Raw genomic sequence first — 23,224 nt, forward strand, 5'->3', positions numbered from 1 at the left:
CAGTTTGGATCATCTCATTTCAATAAATAGCCAGAAGAGTGGCACTAAGGTCACTTGTCACTTTGCAAGGTCATGATTGCATGGTGAAACCAAGACATACAATTAAATATTTGGTATTTGCCTGTTCAGGGGGAAAGGGGGGAGAAAAAGTATGAATACTGTCAATAATTGTTCTGTGATATAGAGCTCCATGTGGAATGCACTGTAAAATGTCTGCCTGAGGATAATATAACATCTTAATAATTTTAGTCCAGAACACAGGCTGACTTAATGTCTATTAAGTAGCATAAGATTAATAAACATTCCTCCATTAGAATCTTTATCTTTTATTAAACATAAGATCTCGAAGAGGTATGCCTCGAGACTCAGGACAGGACCAAAAGGTACAACCACACTTTAAAAAAATAGTTTTTCCAGGTTCTCATTCAGAATTAACATCAAACTTTAACTGAAGTACACGTACCAAAAACACATTCTAAACAGCACCATAACCCCATGGAAGTCTCACTAAGATAGGTTTTCACTGTAGTTTGCTTTTGGTTTGTTAGCACCTACACTCCTAACTTCAGAAGGAAGCCCTGCCAATAATCACTATGTGATCAACACAAGTGGTTCACTTCGGTCATTTCGTCATCTGCAAACAAGGAACCAAAGACTAACGGCTCTCCCCTGGATTTAGGATAAATGAATCCTGTAAGTCACTATTTACAACAATCAATTCAACGGCTAATATTAAAGTACATGCAACATTAAGTTGCATCGTTTTACCAAGTTGATCTACTACAGTAAATAAACAAAATACTTATTAAAATAATTCTTATCGAAACAAAATATTACAATATATTTCTAAGGAACAAAACAGGAAATCTGAACAAAATAATGTTTTCATTCTATCCTCATATTTTTATTTATATTTTAAAACAGATTTTACAATAAAAGTATTTTTGACGTTACCTCCTGTCCTGATACTGTCACATATTGTGCGGAAGGATTTTTCAGTATTTTTCTTATTTCTTGCAAATGTATTTGGATCTTGTCAGTAACTCCTTGAATTTCATCCTTCCTCTTTTTTATTAAAGGGAAATCAGAAAGGTCTTTGAATAATTCAGTTTTATCCCCAATTCTAAAAAATAGAAAATGCAAATATATATATTGAAGCATATCACTTATACCAGTTATCAATTCTTTTTTGCAGCATGATGTAAACCCAAAAGGTTGAAAGTCTGGAAAACTGCCACTAAATATTTATGGGTACATTTCTTTGAAAACAAACAAAATTACCCTAACACCATTTTCATTTTGCAAGCTCATGATTCCAATGGTAAAAAACCAATATGCATTGTTTGCCTATTCAGAAAATAAACACAAACATAAATACTGTCAATTCCTCTTTCTTTTATATAGAGTTCTTTGTGGGATGAATGTAAAAGGACTGCTTATTAAAGGATAACTTTGCTTGTCATTTCTAAATATAAGGCCGACCAACCCTGGATTTCTAGCAAATGAGTACAAGATGCCATCTGACACCTGAGTATTTTCATCATCTGATACCTGAGTAAGTACTGCATCTATCCTAGATGGTGAACTGCCTAAATTTTAGATAGCAAAGTGTTACTTCTAGCTGTAAAATAGCCTTTAGTATCCAATCACAATTCTAATTTCACATGCAATTTCTTCCACTACTTTTAGTAAAATTTAAGAATCCACAAACCAAATGACAAACGCATTAGGACAAGCAAATTAAAACCTCCACCACTGGAAAGAAAGAACTGAGTTTGCTACTTACTTGGCAGCTTGTTCATTAAGGATTTTTAAGTAATGCTCCACTGGACGGAGGAGTTCAGGAATTTCTAAAATAAATGTCCGGAGCAGGTCTGACTGAACATGGGAATTCACAGCCGGTATTAATGCTTGAAATTCTGACTTCAGGTGATAAAGGGTTTTGACAATCAAGAAGAACTCTTTGGTAGAACACTGAAAATATAAATAGTTTTTACCCAGATAGCACATAATACATGAAAATAAAATTTAATTTGTGATCTACTTAAAGTTAGAATCAGAATAAAAGAAAGTTTTAATTTATTTTATAAACTATATAATTGAAATAAAATACTGCTGATACCTTCTAAATGTCAAATCAATAGTTTAAATTCTTTATAAAATAATATTTTAAAGCTATAAGGAAAATAATTTGAGACAGAAATAGTAAAGCCAATAGTTGCTCAACAGTTTTTCATTTTCAAATACACTGAACACATAGCAAAAATACAGTAAACAATGTCAAAAATATAAAGGACAGTTCTGGGGAAATATCTGTAAGACATATGGGAGATGAAGGACAAATCCCCCCAAATATATTGAGCTCTTACAAATCTTACATGAAGAAGATGAGTAATCCAAAGAATAACGGCTAAATGAACTGACTATGCAGCTCATAAAAAAAAGAATGTCCAATAAGCACATGATTAACCACACAAATAACTAGGCCAAGCACATTAAAAATACAGGATAGCATTTTTCACTTATCAGGATGTCAAAAATTTTAAAGCTTGATAATAACCAAGTCATACAGAGTGTAAAAAAGAGACATTTTTATATACTATTCATAGAGAGATAACCTTTTTGAAGGACAATTTGACAGATCATCATAATAAAACAGTGCACATATCCTTTGACTAAGCATTATACTTTTAAGAATTTAACTAAAATAGTATAGCAAGCAGTGAAAATATATGTATCTGAATATTTATAGTAAATTGTTTATAATAACACTAAAAAGATAAAGAAACCAATATCCAGCAACTGAAGTATTAGAAAAAAATCACACAAGGTGTGAAACAGTTTAAAAATTCAGACATGTGTACATACTGATGTATAAATTGATATGGAACTTCATAATTTCAACATATATTAATTATACATATATATTTTCAAAGTAAAATTTCATTTGTGATTCTTTAAATTATATGCATTGTTCTATAGAAATAAAAGTATAAATTAAAAATTTCTAGAAAGGTACATATGTAATTTACTCTCGATAGTGGGTATGTGAGGATGGTAAAGGAAGACTTTTCACTCTCTTTCATACCCGTGTACACTGCTGTAATCTTTTATAGAGCATGAATACTTTTTACACTGGAGCTTCTGAAAAAGAGAATGGGCTATTTAATTTCACGTGCATCTAATTTCTCTCTATCTTGAAACTACAGTCAAAGACTGCTTAAAAAGGCAGTACACCACAAGAATAACCAGGAGAAAAGACAACAGCAACAATATCTTATATCACTTCTCAGCCTTTTGGCTGAGATCAACTGCATCAACATCTTAGAACAAGCACTGGCCGGGAGTTTGACATGCTTGTCTTAGACGTTCTAAGTAAATAGATAAGTGGTAATTGACTTTGAAGACTCAAAATATTTTCATCATAAGCTGGCCCTAGGGAAAACTAGGATCCAGCTTGAGATACAACAAGAGTCCTAAAATACTCAGGAAATGGTGGCACAAATTACCTTTGTAAGTGAAATTAGGGGAGGGGGAGGAAATGATTGGTTGAAAGTGACTTAAAAAGTAATTAAATCCCTCAATCTCCTATTCCTCTCCCTGCCACTGGGCAACCACCACTCTCCCACACTACAGAAGACTAATTTCGTTTCTGGAGAAGTTAAAACATAGACTATCCTGAACCAGCCTCAGGCACGGTGAAAGATGAAGGTACCACCAATAGCAAGGGATTAAAAGAACAGTGACAAACTAAACACTGAGATTCCCAGTTGTCCCCTTCTACATCCCAGAATATTGTTAGCTAGTCAGGAGGCTGAAAGAGTATCTGGGGAAGCTCACAAGCCCAAGAGGAAAATTCTAAGATACTATAATAGCTAAGATCTGGAAGCAGCCCAAGTGCCCATCAGTAGATGAGTGGATAAAAAAAGCTGTGGTACATATACACTATGGAATACTATGCAGCTATAAAATGGAAGGATCTCTTACCCTTTGAGACAGCATGGAGGGACCTGGAGAGTATTACGCTAAGCAAAATAAACCAGTCAGAGAAAGACAAATGTCACATGATCTCACTCATATGTGGAATCTAATGAACAAAATAAACTGACAAACTAAACAGATCAGATCCAGAGGCAATGGAAGCATGGAACAAACTGATGAATCTCAAAGAGAAGGGAGGGGGAGCAAGAAGAGAGGGAAGAGAATAACCAAAGAACTTATATGCATATATGCATTGCCCATTTCTCTGGTGATTATTGATGTTGAACATCTTTTCATATATATATTGGTCATCTGTATGTCTTTGGAGAGATATCTATTCAGGTCCTTTGCCCATTTTTAATTGGAATGATTTTTTTTTGGTGTTGAGTTTTATAAATGTTGGATATTAAGCCCTTATCAGATGTGTCTTGTTAAATATGTTCTTGCATTTGGTGGATTGTCTTTTCATTTTTGTTGATGTTTTCCTTGGCTGTGCAAAAACTTTTCAGTTTGGTGTAGTCCCATTTGTTTATTTTTCTTTTGTTTCCCTTGCCCGAGGATATATATTAGAAAAAATACTGTTATGGGAAATGTCCGAGATGTTACTGCCAATGTTTTCTTCTAAGATTCTATGGTTTCAAGTATAAAATTTAAGTTTTTAATCCATTTTGAGTTTGTTCTTGTGTATGGTGTAAAAAGGTGGCTTGGTTTCCATTTTTGCACATATCTGTCCAATTTTCCCAACACCATTTATTGAACAAACTAACTTACCCCATTGTATGTCTGTGCCCCCGAAGGAAAATAATTTGTAGCCTAGAGTTTTACATCCAAACTACCAAAAACAGTGAAAGTAGAAAAAAAAAAGACATTTCCAGACATCAATATCTCAAAACATTTCAATACCCTTTCTCAGAATGCTTCTGAGGCTGTATTCCACCAAAAAGAAGGAAGAAACCAAGAGGAATACATGAAATACAGAAAACAGAAGATTCAATTCAAGGGAAATAAAGGGAACCTAAGAAGGTAGTTCTATAACAGTTGTAATGAGAAGGGCAACTAGTTCAGGTTGGATCAGTTAAGAAGGCTCAAGAAAATAAAATTAAAAAAATATTTGAGCCCTAGCTGGTTTGGCTCAGTGGATAGAGCATTGGCCTGTGGACTGAAGAGTCCTGGGTTCGATTCGGTCAAGGGCACATGCCTGGGTTGCAGGCTCAATCCCCAGCAGGGGGCGTGCAAGAGGCAGCTGATCAATGATTCTCTCTCATCACCAATGTTTCTATCTCTCTCTCTCTCCCTTCCTCTCTGAAATCAATAAAAATATATTTTTAAAAATATTTTATGAAATTAAATATCTTGAGGTAAGAGATTTAGGGTTGAGTTAATAGTAAGTATACATAATAAGTAATATATATAAAATGGATTAATGCTAAGAACATATTTCGAAAGACAACTACTAACTATAAGGAATGAATTAAATTATGCAGAAAAATAAGATGTTAGATCCAACTGAACAAAAGTTTAGTTAAAAGTGTAGCATAAAGCACCTCTTCTCCAGAAAGGCCACTGTATGCTGGGAAAGATACACACAGGAAACTGGACTATTTGCATAAATGTGGAACCTAGAAGCTTTATGGTCAATAGTTGCTTGATACATTTTAACAAAGATGAAGGACTAGCCCAACTGGTGTGGCTCAGAGGTTGAGTGTCCACTTATGAACCAGGAGGTCATGGTTCCATTCCCTGTCAGGGCACATGCCTCGAGTTGCAGGCTCGATCTCCAGTAGGGGTGTGTGCAGGAGGCAGCCGATCAATGATTCTCTCTCATCACTGATGTTTCTATCTCTCTCTCCCTCATCCTTCTTTTCTGAAACCAATAAAAATATATTTAATAAAGAAAACCAAAAAAATAAAGGACTAAAAATAAACATTTTCAATATAATTTTTAATAATAACCTACATGAGATTACTGTAATTTGAGAAGGAAAAAAAGGGGTTGATTTTTCATGCTCAGATATGATGTAAAGTTTAAGTCAACAACAGAAGCAGACTGAAAACGAGAAGCTCTTTCCAACCAAGTCCTAAGTGCCCAAGGAAGATTATTCTCAAGTGTCTTTCAATGGTTCTGAAAGAAAGCTGAGGATTCGGGGAAAGCTGAGGCAGAGGACAAGGCAGCTGCTCCCGGAGCCACTCGGTGCAGCCCCATTCCCAGCAGCACACTGCCCTGTGGAAGAGCGTTAGCACAGACCCGCAAGTGCAAAAGCCAGCATCACAGGCCGGAAGAGCCCCAGCCGAAGCTCCGCACTGGACATCTGACTTTAGGCCTACCCCAGTCTGGCTAAGAAACTATTCTCACCCACAAAAAATTCTGGAATCACTGTCTTTCCGACATTTACTAAGTGCTATTATCCTTTAAGTATATGCCAACCTTAGCAGTTATGTGTCACTTTCTTACAAAAAAGTTCTTGAGTTAAAAAAAAAAAAGTTAATTGGTTCCTGTGACTATCACAATTTTCTAAGATCTGGATTTTAAGTTCTATTAAAAGAAATGTTTATTTTATTTCAGGGTTAACCCACTTGGGATCCTCTACTATTATCATCATAAAAATACCTATTTGTGCCTATTCTATGGCACCTTACACACAGCAAGATGGGATAGGCTTACCACTTCCACAACAGCCAAACACTGTTCCTTACCATTTTATGAATTTCACATAATTAAAACATTCTGTACCCAGAATACCACTCACCATTTGGTGCATACAGCAGAAGATTTGTAGAGTACTCTAATGATAAAGAACAGACATGTGTTTGATGGCGGGTTCCAAGAGCCAGCTAACTATCCATAAAAATTTGGCTTAAAGTATTTAGATTTCCTAATGATTTGGTTTGTTACTATATTGTTTCTAATCTTCACTTTTCAAACCAATCTTTACGCACATTAAACATTAAAACAGCAACAAGGAACAGCTTCTGAGTGAGTCATAAGTTCTTTAGTAAAGGACATTTGAAATTCTTTTAAAAAAAGTCATTCTTTCTCCATTGAATACCTTTAAAATCAATTAGATTCTATACTGTATGATCTCACTTATATGTGAAATCTAAAAAAACAACAATAACAACAACAATAAAAAAACTAAACTCACAGATACAGAGAACAGATTGGTGGCTGTCAGTGGTGGGAGGTGACTGGCGGCGGGGGCCAGGGCCAGCGAGCGGGCGGTGCCAGGCTGGCCAAGTTGAGTGACAGTGGGGCCCCCTGAACACTGGTCACCCCACAGATTAGCCCTGATCGCCAGCCAGGCCTGGAGACCCTACCTGTGCACGAATTTTGTGCACCGGGCCTCTAGTTGTAAATAATGCTGCAATGAAAATAAGGATGTATATATCTTTTCAAATTGGTGTTTTCTTTTTTTCTTTTTTTAAAATATTTTATTGATTTTTTTACAGAGAGGAAGGGAGAGGGATAGAGAGTTAGAGACATCCATGAGAGAGAAACATCGATCAGCTGCCTCCTGCACACCCCCCACTGGGGATGTGCCCGCAACCAAGCTACATGCCCTTGACTGGAATCAAACCTGGGACCCTTCAGTCCGCAGGCTGACACTCTATCCACTGAGCCAAACCGGTTAGGGCCAAATTGGTTAGGGCCAAATTGGTGTTTTCATTTTCTTCAGATAAATACCCAGAAGTGGAATTGCAGGGTCATCTTGTAGTTTTATATTTCATTTTTTTGAGGAATCTTTATACTCTTTTCCATAGTGCCTCACTAATTTCAGTCCTACCAACAGTACACGAAGGTTCTCTTTTGTGATGAGAATTTGTAAGATCTACTATCCTAGCAACTTTTGAATATACAATACAGTATTGCTAACTATTGTCACCAGGCTGTACTATATCTCCATGACTTATTTATTTTATAACTGGAAGTTTACCTTTTGACCATAAAGTAAATTATTTCCCTAAGAGTGAAAAACCTGTCATTTCTTTTTCATTTCTTTTTATTGTTTAAAGTATTACATATGTCTCCTTTTTCCCCGATTGACCAACCCCCCCACTCCCATCCTCCAGGACAAGCCCCCACCACCCCAGTGTCTGTGTCCACTGGATATGCTAATATGCATGCATACAAGTCCTTTGGTTGATCTCTAACTGCCCCTCCCTCCCCTGCCTTCTCTCTGAGGTTAGACGGTCTGTTCAGTGCTACCTTGTCTCTGGATCTATTTTTGTTCATCAGTTTATGTTGATCATTATATCCCACATACGAGTGAGATATTTATCTTTCTCCGACTGGCTTATTTTACTTAGCATAATGCTCTCCAGTTCCATCTATGTGGTTGCAAATGGTAAAAGTTCCTTCTTTTTTATAGCAGCACTAGTGGCCCAGTGCACGAAATTCGTGCACGGGGGAGGGAGGTGTTCCTCAGCCTGGCCTGCACCCTCTCCAATCTGGAACCCCTTGAAGGATATCCTACTGCCGGTTTACAGGGATCGGGCCTAAACCCGGCAGTCGGACATCCCTCTCGCAATCTGGGACTGCTGACTCCTAACTGCTCACCTGCCTGCCTGCCTACCTGATTGCCCCTAACCGCTCTGTCTGCTGGCCTGCTCGCCCCCAATTGCCCCCTGCCGCCGGCCTGCTTGCCCCGACCTTCCCTCCTCACTGGCCTGCTGGTCCCCAACTGCCCCCCTGCTGGCCTGCTCACTCCAAACTGCGCCCCCCAATGTCCTGATCACCTCAAACTGACCCCCACTGATGGTCTGCTTACCCCATACGGCCCCGCCCCCCACCAGCCTGATCACCCACAACTGCCCTCCCCTCTTGGCCTCTAACTGCCTCTACCTCGGCCCTGCCACCATGGCTTTGTCCAGAAGAATGTCCAGAAGGTCTCCTGGAAGGTCTCCCAGTCTAATTAGCATATTACCCTTTTATTAGTATAGATAGTATTCCATTGTGTAGATGTACCACCATTTTTTAATCCACTCGTCTGCTGATGGGCACCTAGGCTGTTTCCAAATCTTAGCTATTGTAAATTGTGCTGCTATGAACATAGGGGTGCATATAATATATCCTTTCTGATTGGTGTTTCTACTTTCTTGGGATATAGTCCTAGAAGTGGGATCACTGGGTCATATGGGAGTTCCATTTTTAACTTTTTGAGGAAACTCCATACTGTTTTCCACAGTGGCTGCACCAGTCTGCATTCCCACCAGCAGTGCACGAGGGTTCCTTTTTCTCCACATCCTCTCCAGCACTTGTCATTTGTTGATTTGTTGATGATAGCCATTCTGACAGGTGTGAGATGGTACCTCATTGTTGTTTTGATTTGCATCTCTTGGATGATTAGTGACTTTGAGCATGTTTTCATATGTCTCTCTGCCTTGTGTATGCCCTCTTTCAAAAAGTGTCTACTTGGGTCCTTTGCCCATTTTTTGATTGGGTTGTTTATCTTCCTTTTGTTAGTTGAATGAATTCCCTGTAAATTTTGGAGATTAAACCCTTATATGAGATAACATTGGCAAATATGTTCTCCCATGCAGTGGGCTTTCTTGTTTTTTGTTGATGGTTTATTTTGCTGTGCAGAAGCTTTTTATTTTGATGTAGTCCCATTTGTTTATTTTCTCCTTAGTTTCCATTGCCCTAGGAGCTGTATCAGTAAAGATATTGCTACGACATATGTATGATATTTTGCTGCCTATCTTACATTTAAGTCCTTTAACCATTTTGAGGGGTGTTTTTTTTTTCCAGCATCAATTTATTTTTCCTAGAATTTGGATACAATAACTGCAGCAAGACAGTGTTCAATACTATTCAAACCTCACTTTAGGTTCTTAAATTACCTCAGCATTTGTCAATGTGAATTCACATTCCAGTAAAACTGGGAAACTAAAATTTTACATACCAACAAATTTACTCAATATTGATGTAACTACAAAATTTATATGTTAACACGTGGCCTTTACAGAATTTGGCCTTTAGAAACTAGCTTACAACACAAAGTTACTCTTTGCTTACCTGTCCTGAACTATTTAGTGTAACACCAACAGACCCCCTTTCCCATAGCTTTTACCATAAAGAGATAGGTGATTCCTCCCTTTAAGTGGAAAAAAAACAAAACAAAACACAAAAACCCCAAAGTTCCCACCCAGAAAAAAATGTTAACCGAACTATCCAATTGTAAAGTATCAGCAGATATAACACTGGGAAAAGGTTATTTCCAGTGGGCAACTCTGAAGTCTTCTACCTAAGTAGTATAACAGAAAGTTACAGTGTGGACCAAAAGAACACACAGGTTTCTCATTAAACATTGTTATTTTAATGGGTCTCAAAATTCTGTGACAAATTTTTGGTCATGTTGTTTCCATTAAAAAGTACTGATTTTAAAAACTAATAACTTAAAAGCAGTTGACAGAAGTAGGCAAATTATTTTTTACAATGCAAAAACTGGAATAATCTTAATTTATGCAGTTAAAATTTTTGAGGATTCTCTCGTGTTCTCTGCAACATTTTATAAAATACAGTAACACTAAAGCTCTGAGATGTTTTCTTTTAATATCTGATGTGCTCATGCTGAGGAACATTACCGATTTTAACAGATTTGACTGTACCACACTTACTTTTTTGTGATAAATGCTACAGACTCCTCTCTCTATGTCAGGCAATTTGTGTAGATGATTTTCTATCTGACCAAACACACTGGATTCAGAAGAAAGAACTTCAGACACAGCATCCAGCCGAGCATTTATTTCCCTGTGAGAACAGTAATAGCAGTTATAAGACGCAGTAGCAGTGAGAATGTGGACATCTCCCACTCTAAAGCCCAGCCACAAAGGAGGCTGCTCCACATCACTGGTCCTTTCCTGACCCTCATCATTTGAATCACAAAGCAGGTACCACACAAGGAGGGGCAGAGACAGGCTCATCGGGTTTTCCCTTCCTCCTGGGCAGACGCAGAGACTGCACTTCTCAGCCTCCTCTGAAGATAGGTATGGGCGTGTACCCAATTTCTAGCCAATGAACGCTGGTAGGAAGGACTACGCCACTGCTAGCCCTGGCCCATGAAAAACTCCTGGTGTTTGCTCTCTCCCCATTTGCCTACTGGACGTTGAGCCCAGGGCAATCTTGCTGACTCCATCAGCCTGGGTACACAAATGGAGCAAAAAAACCCCCTCCAATCTCGCATCACTACCCACTGGACTTTACATTAGCAAGAAGTAAACGTCCATTGTATTTACACCAGATTGAGGATTTATGTGCTACAACTGTGGCATCACCTTGGCTACTATAACAGGTTTACGATGGGCAACCAGATTTTCCTGCCTGAAATGACTGACCATCTCAGTCAAAAACAATTCATCCCATTAACCAACTGCTTCCATAAAGGACTGGAACCGACCAACTGTTTGAGTGAACTGGGATTAGGCATACGGAGCCCAAGCAAAGACTGGGAGCAGCTACAGAAAACACAGCGGAACGACATCAGGAGACATGGGAGGCCAGGGCCGCAGGATTCTATCAATGTCTACACTCTAAGTGATGTGTCACTTGGGAAGGAATGAGGAGGCCCTGTCAACTTAAAATGGAAACCTGACTAAATGTGTCCTCTATGCAATGTGGCCCACCTAGTTCCTATGAACACCAAAGGCCTACACTAGGTACAATGGCCACCTGTGATATTAAAGCCTGAGATAAGTACACCTATCTAGTGGCTAGCAGGCCCTCAGTAAATGTTTTGAATGAATGAATGAACAAACAAGCAAGCAAATGAAAGAATGAACTGACATTTGGAGGGAAAGGGAGACACTAGCTCTAAATGCACATTTGTTTATCAAAGTTATGTTGATATCACACACATTCACGTGAAAGGGCAAACCTCACATCAGAATCCTGCCTAGATGACGACTGTTAAATTGAGTACTTTGCAATTAACTGAGTGCTATTATCTTTATTATCTTTATAGCTATCCTGTGAGGCCATGCCTGTTCCTGATACAGAAACTAATTTCAGGTCTCATTTCTGCTCCGTTTTTCTCTGGCTGTAAAACAGGCATTTGTTCAGCATGAGAGAGCAGAACAAGCCAGAGCTCGGTAGACACAGATTGGCTCTTCCATTCTCACTGGGGTGGTCTCTTAAATCTACCCATTTCTCTCCATTACACTAGTCCAAGTAAAAGATCACTTCTCAGACTACTAAAACAGCCTCCTCCCTCCCCTCCCACATCCACTGCTGTCCCTTTTTCCAGACCATTCTCGACACTGTACCCTGAGAGGTCTTCCTAGAACCCAAATATGTCATGTCATACCTCTGCTTTAAGCTCATCCAACACCTGCCATAATCTTAGGTCCAAATCCAGAATCCTTAATTGACCTACAACTGATTCCTGCTTACCTCTCAAGTCTCACTTCAGAACACCTGTCACTCCCTTCCTCTCGCTCTGAATTTCTTCCATTGTCTTGGTCACTCCAAATTCTCTAATGTCAGAGCTTTCAAGTGTACTGCTCACTATACCTTAGAGTTTCTTTTCCTCTTTCCTACAACCCACAAGCTCCTAATCACCCTTCCTCTGAGAGGGCTTTCTAGATGCACCAGACCAGACTTAATCCTTTTCCATACCACCCTCTATTTCCTAACTCTATTTGCTTCCTCACTGTCTCTTCCACTAGACTGTAAGCTCAGTGAGAACAGGGGTCATATCTTTATTCCCACAGTTCTGGGATCACAATATGTGCTCAATAAATGGTTGTTGAATTCAATTCAACTTCAAAGACTACATATAAAGTAAAGCAAGATGAGGTAAAACATAAATAAATGAAAAATTAAAATTCCTTTGCATAGGATTGTTGTGATAAAATAAATCACTGTTTTACCCTAACATTTACCCGAAATGCTATACAAATATAAAGTTTTATTTTAATAAACTCACTCCTGAATAAATGAAAGACGACACCAATTGGAATAGACTGAGATGATGCTACAGATGGTATGAGGACAGATAAAGTAATGCCATCTGTGAATGTATAAGACAGCCGACAAAGATAGCTACTCTCTCAAAATTTATAAAGGTTGTCTGAGATATGAAAAGATAAAAGCAAAAAAGGTTAATAAAAATCCAAATCATATTTATGAAGTCCACCAGAACGTTTTTTAAACATAGATATAAAACTGAGCAAAGGACCTAAATAGGCAATTCTATAAAGTGGACATATAGACAGCCAAGAGACATATGAAAAAATGTTCAAAGTCACTGATCATCAGAGAGATGCAAATTAAAACAACAATGAGGTATTACCTCACACTTGTCAGAATGGCTACCATCAACAAATCAACAAATGACAAGTGCTGGCGAGGATGTGGAAAAAAGGGAACCCTAATACACTGCCAGTGGGGATGCAGACTGGTGCAGCCACTATGGAAAACAGTACGGAGTTTCCTCAAAAAAATTAAATATGGAACTGCCATTTGACCCAGGGATCCCACTTCTAGGAATATTTCCTAAGAAACCCGAAACACCAATCAGAAAGAATTGTGCCCGATGTTCATAGCAGCACAATTGACAATAGCTAAGATCTGGAAACAGTCCAAGTGCCCATCAGTAGATGAGTGGATAAAAAAGCTGTGGTACATTTATACCATGGAATACTATGCAGCAGTAAAAAAGAAGAATCTCTTACCCTTTGAGATAGCATGGAGGGACCTGGAGAGTATCATGCTAAGTGAAATAAGTCAGTCAGAGAAAGACAAGTATCACATGATCTCACTCATATGTACAATCTAATTAACAAAATAAACTGATGAACGGAGTGGATCCAGAGACTTGGAAGCATGGATCAGACTGTGGAATCTCAGAGGGAAGGTGAGGGAGGGAGGATGGGTGAAAGGTAATCAACCAAAGACTTTGTATGTACATATACATAACCCATGCACACGAACAATTGTGGTGAAAGCCTGGGGCAGGGGGCGGGGGCCGGGCTGGAGGGGGTTAATGGTGAAAAAAAGGCAACATATGTAATACTTTCAGTAATAAAAATTAGAAGAAAAAAAAAAACAAGCAAAAAAAAAAAGACAAAACTGTAAATTTCTTAGAAAGAGACTGAGAAGGTTGTGTTAAGTTGGTTTGCAATCTGAAAAAATACAAAGGTAGTGGCTTTTATTTTAGCCTAGTGATACCACAGGCAAAAGCATGCTCACTATGAATCATTTTGGCTTTAACCCAGCCTTCATTTGTTATAAGGAGGTAATAGCTTGGAGGTTAATAAATGGGGTCGAGAAGGCAGGTGACCTAAGTTCAAATCTAGGCTCTACCATTTACCAGTTATTTAGCCCTGCTCTCGTTTCTCTATCTATAAATGAGAATAATAATGTCCCCGTATAGAGTTGTTACAAGAATTCAAGGAAACAATACATATTAAGCACTTAGCACAGTGCCTGGTACATAATAACTACTCAAAACATGTTAACTGTTATCATCATTTTTATGGTGAACTTTATTGGCTTACAAAATTTGTTTGGTAGATTCCACAAAGAACAGCAGGGGGAGGGGGAAAATAGCACCCAATATATAAGCTTGGTAATAACTATGTGTAGACAACACTTAAGACATTTCATGCAAAAGGTATTTTGTGTAAAGTGAACAACAAGGAAGAATTACACGAGGAAAGCTAGTTCAGGGATCTCCTGTGCTAAATCTGGTAGTAGTGACTTGAAATACTATGTTGAGACTGGTTAGTAGGCTGCATTGAGAAGGAATGCCATACCAATTACAGATGTCTAACATGGACAGGGAGGAGATCTAAGGGCGTGTGGTACTGTTTACCACAAATCTCTCATCATTGAGGCAGCTATAATTCCACTTTATCTCCTATACACAGATCATAATGCAAAGATATAAAAATAACTTCTAATCAAGTTTCATAAATAAAATAGTTTGTATACCTTGGAACTGTTATTTATTAGCAAGAGTAAGAAGGTTTTCCAAATAACTGTAAAACAATAGTCAGACCTCTAGAATAGAGAACAATTAGTTCAGTGCAATCAATGAAAGAGATTTGGTGACAGTAAACAAAGCAGGAAGAAGCACTGTCAATTAGATGATGGTAAAGATATTCCCGGATACCCTATAGTATTCTATAGTTGATCTTAAAAAAATATATAACCTAAAGCTTCCTCAATAAATGGTGTTGGAAAAACTGAATAGCCACATGCAAAAGAATGAAACCAGGTTGCTATTTGATACCATAACACAAACATTAACTCAAATATAAGACCTAAAACAATAAAAAACACAGAAGAAAACATAGGTACTAAACTTATGGACCTTGGTCTCAGAGGTTTTTGTGAACTTGACCCCAAAGGCAGGGGAAGTAAAAGAAAAATAAATGACTAGGAATACATCAAACTAAAAAGCTTCTGCACAGCAAAAGAAACCATCAACAAAACAAAAAGGCAACCAACCAACTAGGAGAAGATATTTGCGAACAATATTGCAATAAGGGGCTAACATCCAAATTATAAAGAACTTAAACAATTCAACAACAAAATAAACAATACAATTAAAAAATGGGCAGAGGACATTTTTCCCAAGAAGACACACAAACGGCCAACAGATATTTAAAAAGATGCTCAACTACACTAGTTATAAGGGAAATGCAAACCAATACCTTAATGAGAAACTACCTCACTCCTGTTAGAATAGCTATTAACAACAAGGCAAGAGAAAACAAGTGTTGGAGAAGATGTAAAGAAAAAAGAACACTCATACACTACTGGTGGAAATGTAAACTAGTACACTATGGAAAACAGTATGGAGGTTCCTCAAAAAATTAAGAATAGAGTTACCATATGACCCAGCAATCCCCCCTTCTGGGTATCTACTAGAAAAATCTGAAAACATGTATTTGTAAAGATATATATACCCCTATGTTCACGGCATCATTATTCATGGTGGCCAAGACATGGAAACACCTAGTGTCTTTTGGTGGATGACTGGATAAAGATGTGGTACATATCTATAATGGAATACTAATCAGCCATAAGAAAGGATGAAATATTGCCATTTGTGACAACATGGATGAATCTTGAGAGTATCATGCTCAGTGAAATAAGTCAGACAGAAAAGGACAAGAACCATATGATTTCACTCATTGGGGGATATAAAATGGAAAGCAACAAATGAACAAACAAATCAAACAAACAAACTCACAGACACAGATAACAGTACAGTGGTTACCAGAGGGAAAGGGGGATACGGAGAACATGAAGAGGATAAAGGGGATCAAATATATGGTGACGGAAGGAGACTTTTGGTGTTGAGTACACAATGCAATATACAAATGTATATTGTCGCCCTAACACATTTAATTTTTTTTAAAACCATGATACATTCTAAACGAATAAAGACACCTGAGTCATTTCATTCCATATGACAAAAACTACGGACTTGAGGTTCTGGGGATGACAAAGATTGTTTTTTACCACCAAAACCCCAAGGACTAAATGTGGGTGTCACTGGAGTCCTTCACATTTGAAGATGAACTGAGTAATGACATTAGAATTTGTGTGGCTGTCACTGAGAAACTCAGTGCGTGACCTACAGCTATTGCCGTTGTAAGGGCATGTGATGGAGTCTGTCTGTACCTCCTTATTGCTATTCATGGAGATGCCTCTATAATTCTAACATAAGGTTATTTAGGGGGAAAGTTAAAATGCAAACTGCTAAGGAGAGGTTGGTTTTGTTGATCTAATTTCTTGCCCTAAAGACAGCTGATATAAAATGAATAAATTAAATTCCAACATTAAGACACTGGTCATGCAATATGGCTAAACCAACGACATAAACAGATTCCTAGTAGAAACATGAATCATAAACCCTCTCCTAGGGCCTAAGATTCACTACCTGGTCTACCTAGCTTCACCTTTCACATACACGATTTATTCAATGAATAATTACTGAATGCTTAAAAAGTACCAGCTGTAGAAGTAGTGTAAGATGGAGGGTGAAAGTGTGATAGAAGACGCTGGGAAAGTAAGCAGGGACCTGGCCATGTGAGTAATGCAGACCACAGAGGAGCAATGGGAGCCAATGGCCAACATTTGAAAGAACAAAACAGCAGTAGCAGAAAGACTGGTTAGAAAGCCGTTTCAGTAATCCAGGGGTGATGTTAATGATCTGAACCGGGTAGAGAATAGAGAAATGAAAATAGCTCAGAGTTTCAAGAGATATTAAGAATGTAAAATTAGCCCAGCTGGCATGGCTCAGTGGTTGAGCATCAACCTATAAACTAGAAGGTCAGGGCACATGCCTAGGTTGCGGGCTCGATCCCCAGTGGTCAGGGTGGGGGTGTGCTGGAGGCAGCGACTCAATGATTTTCTCTCACCATTGATGTTTCTATCTCCTCTCTCCCTCTCCCCTCCTCTCTGAAATCACAACACATAAGAAAGCATAACCTATTTATAAAAACTTATGTAGCTTCATTAAAGCAAAATCCAATCTCAATAATCTAAGTGAATTATCTGAATCAGTCAGTAAGTACAGGGCACTAGCATAGTCTGCACCAAAGAGGTCATTTTATAGAATAAAAGGTGGTGGGAGTGAAAAATCCTCTGAAACTTGAAACATTTGGTCCTGGATTTACGAATATGAGATTGCCTTGGAAGTTAAAATAAGCTAAAAATGTAAAGATCTTAAGGGAATTTAAGAGAATTCATGGATGACTGGCAAGTAATGGGGTCTTGGAGAACTTTGGAAGACCTGCTTTATATTACTAAGTTCCCTTGTCACCAATTATTTGTTCTATGATCTCACTAAAGAAGAAATCCTGGTCCTAAACTAACATTTGGCTGCCAATGTCAGAGACAGAATGTTAGCCTGGACGAACGGAACCGTTGATGTGATATGCATGGCACCTATGTTAGTTTAGGGGGGGAACAAAAAATATATAACTGACCCACCGACTAATCAGCTGAAGATTTTCTCAGAGAATTTGTTTGGAATAGGTTGTAAGTGCCATTAAGATTTAAACAAATTATTTTAAAATGGATTTTGAAGAATTAGGAAGATGAAAGTTTTAAAATTATGACTTAAAATAAAAAAGGCAAAGGAAAAGGTTTTGTGTTTGTTACTGGCTACATAAGTGCCAAGCCGGCTTAAAGTTCACACTTGAAAGTATCAGTGTTCGATGCATGGAGTATTTATTTTCTCCAGCCTTTCTGGGAGAGCAGGATCCCAAGGGACACATGGTCCAGTCGATAAAGAGCATACAACATGGTCTACTGAACTTATCTCAAGTTAATCCTCATTTTAGAAAACAAATTTAATGATAAAAATAAAAATTTTAATTCTCATGCAAACATCTACTAGTGAGTCTGTTTCTGATGAATATTTTAGCCAAGCAAATAAAATACTAAAAACTGCCGTGGATGCTTAGGCAGATGCCTTTCCATTACCCAGAATGCAACACCCTTTAGGGGGCTATCCACACACTGCCCGCAGAAGGCCGGCTTGTCTGCTCTTGCTCCACAAGGTATCCTTATTGCATTTGAATAATGAACCCACGTAGATACTTTCATTTTCAGAATTCTTCTTTATCTAGTCAGCTTCCCCTGTCTGAAGGTCTTTATGGTCAGGAAGGGAAATTGAAATAACCCACTAAAAGCTGAAGTAATCTGGTAACCATCACCATCAAAACAATTTCTTAAAACTTACTACTAACACTCATAACAGTGTCTGCTATCCTTTTTTCAAGATGACTATTTACCAAGCACAGCATAAGATGTAGCCAACAGTGAGGCCATCATGCAGTTTAAAAGTGACGTACACATAAAGCCTCTAGCACAGTGCTTGGTCTGCAATAAAGGTGCCCCTAGTTACCCATTCTACTGTCCTAAATGTCTTATACCTGACCTCTTTCAGAGTACTGATACTAACTTAGCTCAGGTCCTCAGAACCTCTCCGTGAACTTGGTAACTTACCCCACCACCACCACTTTGTCCCCTCCTACACTCAAGCCCAGCTCTGACCCTGTCACTCCCATGCTCAGAATCACTGGATTAACTTCCTCTGGCCACCAACTCCTCAGCCTAGCCTGCAAAGCCCTCTACAAAAGGCAGCACCCCATCTCTTCAACCCCTTCTTCCCTCCTTACCCCCTTATGCTACTGATGGCCCAAACTAACTACATAACCCACTTTCCCCAGCATACCCTATGTCTTCCAATCTACAAGCAGGCTCATTCTTGGGGGCGAGGAAAAAAATCCTCACAATATCAGACAGTCTGTTGCCAGATACAAAATAAAATCTTCCCCAATTTAAAGTTGTGTTCTTATATGTCATAGTAACCTTGTTTTTAAGGAGGCCAACATGCCTTTACTTTCACTACTGTATGTAATTTCAGATTAAACACAATCAAAAAATTCCCTTTACCTTAAATTAAGGAGCGGCTGAGTCACCCACTTCTTTAACTTCCGTCTCCCAAATGAAGTTTTAGTATGGTCCAAAACCCAAAATAAACTTCCTTTGCTTTTCATGTCAGTCTAAGAAAGACCAGAAAACAAGTTTTATTAACTAGATAATTGTATTTGTACCAAAACTGCTAGTTGATCATGTGCCCTAATTATTCCATGGATCACAATTTTCAATGTTACATATGCCTGGCATAAAGTATGGCTCATAACAAGTGTTCATTTAATGTTTGATCAGTGAACATGTGTGTATACATACACACACAAAACACAAATATATATATATACACACACACATACAATATACCGAAAGTATTGATATTTTGCACAGAAAAGAGATAGTCTGTGTCGTTTTTGGTTAACTAAGAATAAATTATTCAGAAATCTCTTTTGAAATATATATTTGTCCTAAGCATCTTAAAAATATAATAATACATTTTACTGCCTTGGGAAATACAATTTGCCTTTGGCAATTCAGTATCTCCCACTGCCTCAGAATTACTGTTCTAAAAACCAATGCTCTCACAACAGCACAGGAGTAGAAGGTATTGGAGATAGATGTGAACTTGCACCGCCCTCCCAGAATTTACCCTGGAAGGGTTTTATTTTAGTCTGTTTTATTAAATCCTTAGTAAAAGTTTATCTATCTATACTTTTCTATTTCAAAGTTGAGTCATAAAAAAAAATTTACAACTAACTAGAGATGATGGTTTATCCTAACCAAGGTTTCATTGTATTACAAAAAATCTATTAATAGGTTAAATCTTGTTTGGAACATAAAATTGCAGTTTTCACCTGAGTGGTTTTATTTTAAATTTTTCCTTTTCCTTCAAATCATCAAGCAGGTACTTACAGAAAACCTCCCTAATGTACTCAGTTGTGTGATTGGCAAAGGTATATTAAGACATGTTCCCTCCCTCAGGGCACTTAAATCCAAGTTTGGGGAAAAAAGACTCATAACTAGGACCCAATGCCACCTGGCAGGAAGAAACTATAAAAGGTATCACATCAGCTCCCTGGGCCTTAGGAGTGAAAGCAGAGCACAGAGCAGCTTCAGGGTCACAGAGGCTCCTGAGGATGGAGCTGGACACTGGCCCATGAACAAGGCTGGTCCAGATCAGCAACAGCACCACCCTCTGAGACAAGAGCGGACTGGCCCGCCTGCAGTAAAGGGTCCCCAGAAGAGGACAGTGGAGGGAATCAGGTTCCAGGTACCTGGCCTCACTGGAGAAACAGGCTCAGGAGAGAGAGAGGGGTGGGCAAACACAAGTCCTGTTACACCTCTGCCCTCCCTGACACTGGCCCCTCCTCATCGCCCCTGTCCTTGCTCATCTATAAGAGAGGCCAACGCTGAAGTGCAAAGACACGCAGATGTTCATTCTCAGCTTCTGTTCTACAAGGGCTCAAGTCTTGACAATGAAAGGATTTTTAAAGGGTATTTTGGTTACAGATGATTTTTGCCTTTGGAATGTGATTTCAGAACTGACTCCACAGTAGTAGGACTGGAACAGGGAGGATGTGGCAGAATAAGGACAACTTGGAATACTGGGGCTGTGTGTGCAGACTCTGACTGTGAGCTCTTCTTCATCCAAGAAATGTCCTTTTATTCCTACTACTTCTTTCCTATCAGGGGATGTATACAGAGTTGATGAGAAAGACTTGTGGGAAAGATTCTCACTTCTGGATAAATGAAATGAATGACAAAATAAAAGTGTTATTGAATGGAAACAAGGTAGACTCTAGTATACACAGATAGTTTGGAAGAGGGAGAAACTAAATTTAAAAAATCTAGTTAGTAATATACAAATCCAGGAGTCAGGAGAATAAATTTGGCATTTACTATAATTCACGACAGTAATCAATGCTTCTGAAGAGCTTTAAACCATTTGACTCAGGTCGTTCAGTCTCCACTACTTACTCAAACGACTTGAAACTTCTTATTTCTATGACTTTGTTATGATAACATTAATTTTATAACATAACATCTCACATTACCAAGTGCCAATTTAATAATAATGAAAGCAATAATTTCAATGGCTCCATTATCTTCCTAATTCATCAATAAAAGACAAATAAATGATGAAAATCTGTAAAGGGAATTATTACGCATCTTACAGTCTAATTGAATATCACAGTAACTTGTTTTATATGCTGCATAATAAAATAAGACTGCAAACATTTCAAGAAAAAGTTAAATGTAGAAAAATATAATTAAGCAGACAAAAAAATCTTCATATGAATTTTCAAAGATGTTCTTCCAAAAAAATATTTGATACAGAAATTATCTGAATTAGCATGTTACTTCAATCATTAAAAAGGACAGCTCTATAAGTAACCCCACAGAAGTATTTCTTATACTGTATTTAATTCTCCAAACAGCGGTGCTACAGTTATCAACTAATAAATAGATAACAGAATAGGCAGAGCAGTCAGTTGAAGACAATATTGTTGTTTTCACCTGTATTCCTAAGAATATTACCTTATTCCAAAATGCTACCTTATTCCAAAGTTTGTTTTTCAAAACCATTTGAAACTACTAGCCCTTATGTTTACCTGACCTGATTCTGTAGGATTTCAAGATTCCTTAATGTTGTTCCATTAATTGTCATAAATTCCATTGCACCTGACAACTGTTTAAATTTCCTGTAAAAGAACGAAATATGAACCATGATGTAAGTGCATAAAGAACTAACGTAAGCACTAGAAATGTTCCAGTGATAATATGACAAAAGTTAGCTCTCTGATAGAGAATCAAACCAAAAGGAGCTAAAAGAATATTTACTGGTATATTGTCTCCCATTGATGCTGGTGGCATTAAATAGGTTGATGGCAAAATGAGGACAGTTGCTCTCAAACCAAACACAAGAACAAGGAAGGAAAGTAAGTGTTACAAATAATTTTTTAATATATTCCCAGAAATAGAACCAAACATAGTCTTGTATCATTGGCAGAGCATGTGGTGGTGTGGTATCTTCAGGAAACAACTATGCAATTAGCTTTAAAAATATGTAAAGATACTTAAAAACATCCTTCTTATTCTTTAGCATGAGATCATCTTGATAAACCCTTGAACAGGTTTTAATCAACATTCTGATAAGTGCAACAAATGTTATTTACTCTCTAATTAACAATGCATATTAATGTGGCTGTTTTAATAGAGTATAAAATTGAAAAAAGTAGCAGAAAATATTTCCTTAAGCTCAAAGAATTCATATTCTCCTTATGTACCTCTAACTACTTCAAACTAGATTAAAAGTTCAATAAATTTCAAATAGACTTGAGTACTGAGTTGCGATATGATTAATAAATGTATGCACAATTCCAATTTTGTCCTTATTAGTATTTCATGTTAAAAAGTATACTAATCAATGCATTACTGATACAGAATTCAATGTCCTTTATAAGCCAGTCAGTCCTTAGACATTTCTGTAAATAGCACTTATAGATTTGATGGCTAAAAGGCAAGAAACATCATGGCAAGGTCGCTAAACTATATATTTGGAGGGAGGGCATGAGTGTTTCCATCATAGCTGTAATAAGATTTAAACAAAACCCAGTTTCCCAAGCCAGTTATGGAAACAAGCCCTCATCCAGGAATCTAGAGCCTAAAATCAAAGCCAGCGTTCATTGCAAAATGCCTCCACTTCTAGATGACTCTTCAACTAAAGCTCCAGAGCCCTGAAAAAGAAATAACTTACTGCACATTAGGAATGTTGCCTAGTAACTGAATGCTGTCCTTTGGCAGTGTAATTTTTCTACAACAGATTTGACCTAGCTTCCAAAGAATGAT

The 23,224-nt window shown here is 37.8% G+C and overlaps 1 protein-coding gene across 2 annotated transcripts in view; it reads right to left on the reverse strand.

Moving 5' to 3' along the window:
• Positions 1–23,224, reverse strand: part of MSH3 (mutS homolog 3) — a 117,760-nt gene that overhangs the window by 46,862 nt on the left and 47,674 nt on the right. For both annotated transcript variants that reach the window (XR_002828157.1, XM_014451038.2), the window contains exons 11-15: positions 21,993–22,077; positions 19,397–19,506; positions 10,597–10,729; positions 1,787–1,974; positions 955–1,123 (exon numbers count right to left, since the gene is read on the reverse strand). Coding sequence is in view for 1 of the 2 variants with exons in the window: in XM_014451038.2 (XP_014306524.1) it covers positions 955–1,123; positions 1,787–1,974; positions 10,597–10,729; positions 19,397–19,506; positions 21,993–22,077 (685 nt within the window). In the remaining variant the exon portion in view is untranslated. The remainder of the gene's footprint in view (positions 1–954; positions 1,124–1,786; positions 1,975–10,596; positions 10,730–19,396; positions 19,507–21,992; positions 22,078–23,224) is intronic.

This window comes from Myotis lucifugus, unplaced genomic scaffold (genome assembly GCF_000147115.1).
Source record: "Myotis lucifugus unplaced genomic scaffold, Myoluc2.0 scaffold_0, whole genome shotgun sequence".
Taxonomy (NCBI): domain Eukaryota; kingdom Metazoa; phylum Chordata; class Mammalia; order Chiroptera; family Vespertilionidae; genus Myotis; species Myotis lucifugus.